Source organism: Scylla paramamosain, chromosome 41 (assembly GCF_035594125.1).
Source record: "Scylla paramamosain isolate STU-SP2022 chromosome 41, ASM3559412v1, whole genome shotgun sequence".
Taxonomy (NCBI): domain Eukaryota; kingdom Metazoa; phylum Arthropoda; class Malacostraca; order Decapoda; family Portunidae; genus Scylla; species Scylla paramamosain.
The window spans coordinates 8,951,967-8,961,966 of record NC_087191.1 but is presented as its reverse complement, the minus strand read 5'-3'; the positions used below and the strand labels follow the sequence as shown (position 1 = coordinate 8,961,966).

At 40.2% G+C, this 10,000-nt stretch overlaps 1 protein-coding gene across 7 annotated transcripts in view; it reads right to left on the bottom strand.

Moving 5' to 3' along the window:
- The window catches only part of LOC135092939 (protein spaetzle 3-like), a 55,727-nt gene that overhangs the window by 8,000 nt on the left and 37,727 nt on the right, over nt 1-10,000 (bottom strand). For all 7 annotated transcript variants that reach the window (XM_063991744.1, XM_063991743.1, XM_063991742.1 and 4 more), the window contains 3 exons: nt 4,262-4,386; nt 3,380-3,461; nt 2,507-2,706 (listed from right to left, as the gene is read on the bottom strand). In XM_063991744.1, the coding sequence (XP_063847814.1) occupies nt 2,507-2,706; nt 3,380-3,461; nt 4,262-4,386 (407 nt within the window). The remainder of the gene's footprint in view (nt 1-2,506; nt 2,707-3,379; nt 3,462-4,261; nt 4,387-10,000) is intronic.

Genomic DNA, 10,000 nt, shown 5'->3' with positions numbered 1-10,000 from the left:
CCTGACTGAGCGGCTGAAACAAAGAGAGATAAACAATTAAACATATAAATTGAACAGAGAAGTGAAGGAAAATAAATAAGTCAGGCAGGTAGACAGACAGACTGACTGAATTACTAAAACATGAAGAGACAGGTATTTGGATAGAAAGATGAAAAGAAGTCAGGCAGACAGACATACTGACTGACTGACTGACTGACTGACTGACTGACTGACTGACTGACTGACTGACTGACTGACTACTGACTAAGGCATAAAGGAACAGATATTTAGATGGAAAGATAAAAATAGAAGAGACAAAATAAGAAGAATATAGTCATAAAAAAAATATTTAACTAAACGAGCAAAAAAAAGTCAAACAAAAATAATCAAAACAAATCTAACTTACTGAGAAGAAATAGATAATGATATTGAAATGATTGGTGTCTCTTATTCTACACGCCTGTTCTTGTTATGCTTCACTTTATCATCATATTCATATTTTTCACTTTTCATGTACCTTATTTATTTATCTATTTATTATGCACAAGAGAGGCATACCAAGAACAGAAAGAAATTAAGGAAAAGAAGAAGAAAAAACATTAATTGCCTTTCCTATAAGAAAATAGTAACTAAAGACTACAATATAATTTCCCATTGATATTTATTTTTATCATCATTTCACTTTTTTTTCTTTCTATTTCATTTTATTCCACCTTTTACTCCTCTTCACTGAGTCTTCAAGGTCGTGTTAGATTTTCCTTCATGTAATTATGCTTTCGTATTTTCTGTGGTCTAGGATTTACATTATTTGAAAAGGAGATTAAAGGTGGAGAGAAGGAGAGACGGGGAGTGTGTGTGGGGAGGAGGAGGATGGAAATGAATGTCGCGAGAGAGAGAGAGAGAGAGAGAGAGAGAGAGAGAGAGAGAGAGAGATGCAATGAGGAAAGACTTGCTTAGGAGTGACCGAGGAAGATTTGAGATACACGAGGCGAGTTCCGGTCACCGTTTTCGTTTACTAACCAACGAACGAAACCCCTTCAGATTTGTTCAGGCGCTTACCAACACGAGAAACATTTTGGCTCTGAACTTACGAAAAGACTGTGAAACTGGCTTTTAATTGAAGTGGCTGAGGGAGGCACAGAAAACGGGGAGTGTTGGGGAAGATTGATCAGCTGTGGTGACCCTAAACACAAGCAGCACAAAGACTCGAGTTATCTGATTCGCTTTCTCTCATCGCAGAACCGTTCGAAGCAAAGAGCCAGCAGCCACCTCCCAGTGACCAGGTGTCAGTGCGTGCGTGTGTGTGTTTTCTTACTAAGTTCGTCTTCTTGGTGTTTTGATGTGGTTTCGACTTGCTAAGTGTATAAAAAGAACTTGGAATTGAACTTGTGGGCTTGAGTTTAATGTGGAGTGTGTTGTGTCGTTGATTTGTCATGCTAACTGTGAAAAAAAAAAAAAACTGTGTGAATTTAAGTTTTCATGGAGATGTTTCCTTACCGAGTTGTGAATTCATGTTAAGTGTGGGAAGAAAAAAGGTTGGGTGTGTGAACTTAAGCTCTGGTGTGGTGTGTGTTCCAATAACGAGTTCTCTGTTTTGTCGTGAATTTGTCACAAGTGTAGGAAAAAAAAGGACGAGTGTGAGAACTTAAGCATAAGTGTGGAAATGTTTTTTTTTACTAGGTGTGCAGAAAAATTGAACTTGGATACATTAACTTAGAATGCATAAGCGTGGATGTGTTTCTTACAGAGTTCATTGTGTTGATGTTTTGTCGTGAACTTGTCATGCTAAGAGAAGAAAAAAAAAAACTTGGATGTGTAAGCTTAACATTAGTGTAGGTGTGCTCCTACTGTATTCGCTGTGTCTCGTGAATTCAGAAAGCTATGTGTGGGAAAACTTGAACCAGGGCGTAAGAAGCACCAGTGACGATTCCAAATGACTCACACGCCTTGCTTCAGCGCTCCTTCACTTATTTGGTGTGCTCGCATTGAACCTGAGAACCTTCCAGTGACCACTCCAGTACTGGCTTGTGAACCGCTCCTGTATATACCAGTTTCTTGTCTGACTCTATTTTTTTTTTTTTTTTTTTTTTTTGTGCCCGTCCTGTTTGTGTATGGATCGCTTCTGTCTGAGTGAGTATGCCTTTATTTTCTGTATTCATCATTATTGCGCCTGTTTGTGTTACCTGCAACCCTGTGATTCTTATTTATTCACCGAGATGCAGTATATATTTTGGATAGTCAGGCAGAAGGCTCCTCCCCACCCACTCATCGACCCTCTTACTTATTGCGTCACTATGAGGTATCTTTTCCGGAGAGTGATGCAGAAGGCTTCTCCCACCCACCCAGACATTGTGTCACCGGGAAGGAATGTCGCTTTGTTTACTTTGTGTCACTTTGCATAGGATAGTAAAAAGCAAGACTCCTCCCCACCAACCCACTCATTACTCATCCGCTCACCTTCCCACCCACCACCACCTCACCTGTCCTCTCATCACCACCTCACCTGTCCACCCATCACCCACCTCACCTGTCAGAGTTGGAGTTGGCATCGCCCGGAAAAGACTGTCTCTTCCTCCTGATCAGGTTAAAGAAGGACTGGCCGCGGGGGTCGTCAGGGTGATAGTCCTTGTGTATCTCAGGAATCTCGTCTGCAAAGGCCTCATCCTCCCTAACAGAGCGGCCAGGGCGGCTCAGGAAGCGACGCTGCTGCTGCTGGGGCTCGAATATCTGAAGGGCGGGAGGGACGTGAGGGGCAGAGTAGCGGCCTGTAGGATTGGTGTGTGGCATAGTGAAGGTGTGTGGAGGTGTAGGAACTGGCGTAATTGTTGTATAGGATGCTGCAATGCTTCCCTGTACCTTGGTAGTAGAAGTGTAGGATCTCTAGGATGCTTCACAGGATGAGACGGTGTTTGTGTGTACGTCAGTAATGGAAGGGCAGGAATGTAAGGTATTTTTTCAGAATGGGCCATTGTTTGTGTGTAGCTCGGCCACCTGTCTCGCTTCACCAGCACCCCTAACTTGTCTCAACGTCTCAATAGTATATATATAACAGGGGCACTGGCTGGAGCAACTATATGGAAATTAAAGAAAAAAAATAGGCCTACTGAGACGTCAGGCCCAAAAGGAGAGCAGCCATTTAGATTATCGAAAGTTAGGGTCTTGAAAATTTTCGCCTTAAAAAGTTCAAGTCACAGGAAGATAAAGAGTTCAAGTCACAGGAAGGGGAGGTAAAGAATTCAAGTCACAGGAAGGGGAGGTAGAGTTCAAGTCACAGGAAGGGGAGGTAAAGAATTCAAGTCACAGGAAGGGGAGGTAGAATTCAAGTCACAGGAAGGGGAGGTGCAGGGCCAGGCAGGGAGTTAGTGAGTTTACTAGTGTGATGTTAATGATATAATCTCACCTCTTGTATGTTATCGAAGAAGCTGCCGTACATTCTTCTCATCAGTGCCTTGTTGTCCTCGATGAAGCGTTCTATTTTATCCCTGGAGTGGTAAAAGTAACGATAAGTAACATTAATAATACTAACAGTAATAACAATATCATTACAGTAACGTTTACAACAATTGTGGCAAGAGGAATCAATTAGGTGAGTTTTTTTTTTCATTTTTATTTATCTTGTTTCTTGTTTTTTTCTTTGTTTGTTTTTTTTTTGTTTGTGTGGTGTTTTATTTTTATCTTTGTTTATTGTCTTGTTTTTGTGTCCCTTTTTTTCTCTCTTTCCTTTTCTTTTCTTTTCTTTTTTTTTGTGTGTGTGTGATCTCAAGGTCCCTCTCTCTCTCTCTCTCTCTCTCTCTCTCTCTCTCTCTCTCTCTCTCTCTCTCTCTCTTTCTCTCTCTCTTCCTTCCTCTCTTCCTTTCCCATCTCTTCTCTTCTCGTCTCTTCTCTTCTTTTCTCTTGTCTTCTCTTCTCTTCTCTTTTCCCTTCCTTTTTCTTCCCTTCCCTCCCATCCTGCACACCCCCATATCTACTCACCCTTTCCCTCCCTCCTCCCCCATCACACCGCATTCTTCCTCCCCCCATACCTCCCTCTCCCCTCACTCATCACACCCCCTGTACCTACCTCTGCCCTCCCTGTACCCCCATCTTCTCCCCTTCCCCCTCCCCATTACACCCCATCCTAACCAACCCCCTCCCTTACACTCACATACCAACCTCACTCGTCCCCTTCCATCATTCTACTCCCCTTTCCCCCTTCGTTCTACCCCCTTCCTCTCCCCATCACTCCCCATACCTACTTAACCTTTCCCTTCCACTTCCCCCCTCTACCCCCCCCGGTACTCACGAGGGGTAGGAGTTCCCCGGGGTGCGGCAGAAGAGTTGGTTGAGCCGCTTGATGCACGGTAGGCCTCTGATCACCTCCCCTTGCACCTCCACCCCCAAGGCCAGACTCAGCGCCGTCCACAGCACCTGCAGGAGGGAGAGAGGGATTGAGTGAGTGTTTGGTTTATTAGTTTTTGTTTTGTTTTGTTTTGTTTTGTTTTGTTTTGTTTTCTCCTTTTTTTTTTTGTGTTGGATGGTTAGTTCATAAGTTTCTTTCGTGTGAAGTGTTGAACTATTAAAAAAAGTGTAGGTAATATGCATGGGCACTTCAGTTTACACACACACACACACACACACACACGCACACACGCACACACACACACACAGCTGTCAATACGTAGTACATAAGATGCTCGAACCAACTCTCTCTCTCTCTCTCTCTCTCTCTCTCTCTCTCTCTGACATCACCAAGAAATCCATTTTTACTTTTGTTCTATTCAAATAAGAACACAAACACTTTTTTTAAACATATACTTTAAACTAAAAACTATTCCATATATTTCATTCATTTTCTCTTTCCCTCTCTTTTTTTTTTTATTTGATAAGACAATTTCAGTCCATTTTTCCTCCCTTATCCTTCAGTTCCCTTCCTATTGTCTCCTTTCCACTTCTCTTCATCCCTTTCCCTCTCTTCCTCCTTCTCTCCCCCTCTCCCCCTCTCACTCTCTCCCTCCCTCCCTCTCCGCTGGTTTAGTTGCTTCGAGGTCTCAGGAATCACGGTTCGAACCCAGCTGGACCTGAATCCCTGACCCCGGAGAGAGAGAGAGAGAGAGAGAGAGAGGAGAGAGAGAGAGAGAGAGAGAGAGAGAGAGAGAAATCAACTTATCTATCCTTATATATATTCCTTCTTATCTATCATTATCTAGTCTGTCTACTAATTTATTCATCTCTTTATCTATTCATCAATCCACGTTCATTATTATTCCTTTACTTCCTCTTTCTTTCCCAGCAACAAGAAGAGATACCTTGAAATTCCTCTGTTTTTGTACCCCCTCTCTTTCTCTTCACTCGAGAATGAAATTGCCAGGGAAAAAGTGGCTAGCGAGGCGTGAAGCAGATAGTATATAACTCGCCTCGAACAGGTTTGGGCAGTATAAGGGCCAGGTCGTAGCCAGGAGGTCAAAGGGTCGTCACCTAACCACCATGGGAACAACTACAAAAGGAGTTGATATAAACAAGTCGGTTTTTTTGTGGTCTCCCTTAGTAGTATTTCATTTTCTCTCATCACGACTCGCGCAAGAAAACGTAAAATGTTTCGTGGGTAACTTGTTTATTTTATTTTATTATATTTATTTATTTATTTATTTATTTTTTTATTTATTTTATTTATTTATTTTTATCACATATGTCGCTTCTAGAGTACCTGCAAAGGTTAAAGGGTTTTCTTGATCTTTCTCAATTTTCTCCTTTCACGAATCAGTAAAGGAAATGAAAATTGATCCTTGGTAACTTTTTTTTCTGCATCTTTTTTTTTCATTTCCTTATTTATCTTTCGTCTCATTTCTACAATAAGATAAAAATTTGAGTTGTTTCCATTCTTCCGTATATATACGTATAGAGGAGAGATGGAGAGGGAGTGTGAGGGAGCGAGCGAGCGTGGGAAGTGCATGAGTAGGAGGAAGGAGGAGGAGGAGGAGGAGGAGGAAGAAGAAGAAGAGGAGGAGAAGGAGGAGGAGGAGGTCATGAAGGGAGGAGCTGTGACCAGTGATAAGTAATTTTCCAGACCACGTGTTGTACTGGAGCGAGTTTTTGTAAAGATGAAGCAATAAGAGAGAGAGAGGAGAGAGGAGAGAGAGAGAGAGAGAGAGAGAGAGAGAGAGAGAGAGAGAGAGAGAGAGACTAGGCACCACTCCCTGCAAAGTGACTCACACGCCCTCGAGCATTACCTAAACCAACAAATAGGTGATCTAATGCTTCTCCTCCTCCTCCTCCTCCTCCTCCTCCTCCTCCTCCTCCTCCTCCTCCTCCTCCTCCTCCTCATCCGCAGTATAGACGCAAAGGAATCGCACTCCTCACTCTCTTCCTCTCGATCTTCACTTGTTTCGTGTGTCTATAGTTCTTGATCCTCTTACATCATCTATGTTTCAGTACTCATATTGTAGTCTCCCCTTAAAATTTGCGATATTTTTTTTTTTTTTATGAAAATGGACAGAAGAAAATGGGGATATATGGGTAGAAAGGAAGGATTTGGGAGATAATGCAGTAGAAAATGAAAGGAATGGACGGGAATATAGATAGAAAAAAAGGAGATAATGAAGAATAATATTGAATGAGAGTGAAATGTAAACAGGGAAAGAAGAAAACGAAAGAAAATCAAAAGGAAACAAAGGAAAGAAATGAAAATATAGATGGAAGAAAGCGATAACCGAGAATAATATTGAATCAGAGGGAAATTTAAAGAGAGAAGGAAGAAAACAAAGAAACCAAAGTGAAAAAAAATATATATATATGTAGATGAGAAAAGAAAATATTACAGGGAAAAGCAAAAAGAGAGAATGAAATGTAAAGAGAAAAACATAAATTATGAAATGGAACCGAAATAATATCAAAGAATAGTAAGGAGGAAAAAAAGTAGAAAAAGAGGAAAATTATGCAGGATCTGAAACATGATGAAGAACAGAAAAATAAAAATAAAATATAATATAATAAAATGAGAAAAAGAGGGAATACATTACGAAACAAAGGGGAAACAAGAAGAATGGTGAAAAGAAAAGGAAATGGAAACGGAAGACAGTAAATTAAGAGAAACAGGAAAAAAGAAGTTCAAGATAATTAAGAGAAAAGTTGAAATAGAGTTTGTGATAAATGTGAAAAAGGAACAAAAATTAATTAAAGGAAGCTAAGAACTGGGAAACAAAGAGAAGCGGGAGACGAAGAAGAAAGAAAGAAATGCAAGTGAAGGGAAAGGATGGAAGAGAGAAGGGAAATGCTTTACGAAACAACAGGACCAGAAGAAAATAGAGAAGAAATGTAATATGATAAAGAAGAGAAACCAGAAACAAAAGAATCCTTCACTAAATTCTACACCAAAGAAATTAAATCCTTCATCAATGCTGCACCAAAGTAATCGAAACCTTTATCAATCCTTCCTAAAGATAATCTGATTCTACACCCAATCCTACACCAATGTAATTAAATCCTACATCAAAACAATCAAATCCTAACTAAAAGGAACTAAAGGAATGGAACACTGAATAAGAAGAATTGAATCCTACACGCAATCCTACACGAAAGGAGTCGGATCCTACACCAATGAGATCAAATTCTACACTAAATCTTATGTTGAATTCTGTACTATAAGGATCGAATTTACTTTCAATCCCGCAAGAAAGGAATCCAGTCGTACATTTAAGGAGATCCAATACCACAGCAAAGGAATCTAATACTATACAAAATTTTACACCAAAGGAATCCAATCCCACATCAAAGAAACAGAAATCCAATCCTACACTAAGTCAGTCCAGTCCTACATGGAATCCTTTACTGAAAAAAATCAAAATATACAAACCTTCACTGAGTTCTGCACCAGAAGTATATTAAACCTACACCAAACTAACCGAATCCTACACCAGAGACATCCAACCCCACGTAACGGAATCAGATCCTGCACCAGGGAACCGAATCCTACTGAATCCTACACTCGGGGAACCAAGGAACCATATCGTACTGAACTGAACTTGATGGACTTACTGAACCAGACTAACTGAATGCTCAAGGAACCAAATTTTTACTCATTCCTGCATCACAAGTAACCTAACCGCATAGACAGGCAAGGGGGAGGGGGGGGCAGGGAGAGGACTCATCCTGGCAGTGTTATTCAAGGTTGGCTAATAGCAAGTGTCGTACAGAATGGTGCGTCTCTGGCTGAGTACTGGAGACTGCCCCCACATCTCCCCCATTCCCCATCCACCTCCTGATCCCCTCCTCTCTCTCTCTCTCTCTCTTTCTCTCTCCGTCCCTTTCCCCTGCCTCCCCCTCCCTCCCTCTCCCCTCCCTGTCTCATTTTGTACCTGCCTCGCCCTTTTCTTTTCTTTTTTTTATTCTTTTTTTTTTTTTTTTTTGCTTCCCACGCCATTTTTTTTTTTTTTTTGTATGTTAGGTAGAAAAACTAGGTTACCTTTGCGGTTCAACTCATCTTTGTTGTCAGAGAGAGAGAGAGAGAGAGAGAGAGAGAGAGAGGAGAGAGAGAGAGAGAGAGAGAGAGAGAGGTATAGTATTCAGACGCGTAGAAGAAACAAGAATTTGACTCGTGAACAAAGAGACAAACAAATATACAATGAAAAATATACGTAAATTATTGAACATGGAGGGAAAATATGAAAACAACAAAAAAAAAGAACAACAAAAATGACAGTATATGTATATTTCCTGTAACTCTGAGTGAAATAAAGAGAGAGATGAAAAGTTACGATGAAAAGACAGGAAACGAAAAGAAAAGTGTTGATATTTTCCTATTTTCACTTTTTTTTCCTTTTACTTAGAAATGAAATCAGTGAGAGAGAGAGAGAGAGAGAGAGAGAGGAGAGAGAGAGAGAGAGAGAGAGAGGAGAGAGAGAGAGAGAGAGGAGAGAAGAGGAGTAGGTTGCATAATGACAGGGAAAACGAGGAGGAGGAGGAGGAACAGGAAAGGAGGAGGAGGAGGAGGAGGAGGAGGAGTTGGCTTGGCGATGGTGCAACGTGTACCACATAAAAGGTGAGAGAGAGAGAGAGAGAGAGAGAGAGAGAGAGAGAGAGAGAGAGAGAGAGAGAGAGAGAGAGAGAGAGAGAGAGAGAGAGAGAAGCACACACCAAAAATGCATATAAAGAAAAAAAGAAAACAAATCATAAACTAGACAGAGAGAAAGACAGGAAAAAAACAGACAGACAGACAGACAGACAGACAGACAGACAGACAGAGAAACAAACAAACACATACACAGAGAAAGAAAGAGACCGAAAACACACCACAAATAGAGCCATGAAACAAACAAACAGAAAAACAGGGACAGAAACAAACAAAAAAAAAACAAAGACACAAGAGAAGATAAACAAACAAACATACTTTAACAAAAACAAACATTAATGCATACAAATAAATAATAATAGAGATCAGACAGACAGACAGACAGACAGACAGACAGATGCAAGATGAAAGAGTGAGGATGCAAACACACACACACACACACACACACACACACACACACACACACGCTGATGACCAATGACATCTGAAGGACAGACATAAAGGGCAATTTACTTAACAATGCAAGAAAATCAAGGAAAAAAGAAAAAAAAAGAAAATATTTAAAGTAATGGCGAAGTTAGAATGAAATAAAGCTGAAGAAAATTGTGAAATACGAAGAAAACAAGGAAGGAAAGGAAAGGAAAAAACAGGAAAAGAAGGAAAGGAAAAACAAAGACAAAGAAAAGATAGAAGAAAGAGAAAGGTGAAATCAAGAAAATAATAAGGGGAAGGAAATAAAGAAAACGGGCAACGATAAAACAATGAAAAGGGAAACAAGGAAAGAAGAAAGTTGAAAGCGAAAAATAAATAACAGGAAAGGAAGTAGTGAAATATAAAGAAAACAGAAAAATATAAAAAAAGATGAAATAAGTAAAAACTATTGAAGCAAAAAAGAGAAATAAAGGAACCACTGAAATGTAAAGGAAAAAAACAAAGAAAATAAGTAATAAGAAAAAAAGAAAATGGAAAAACAAGAAA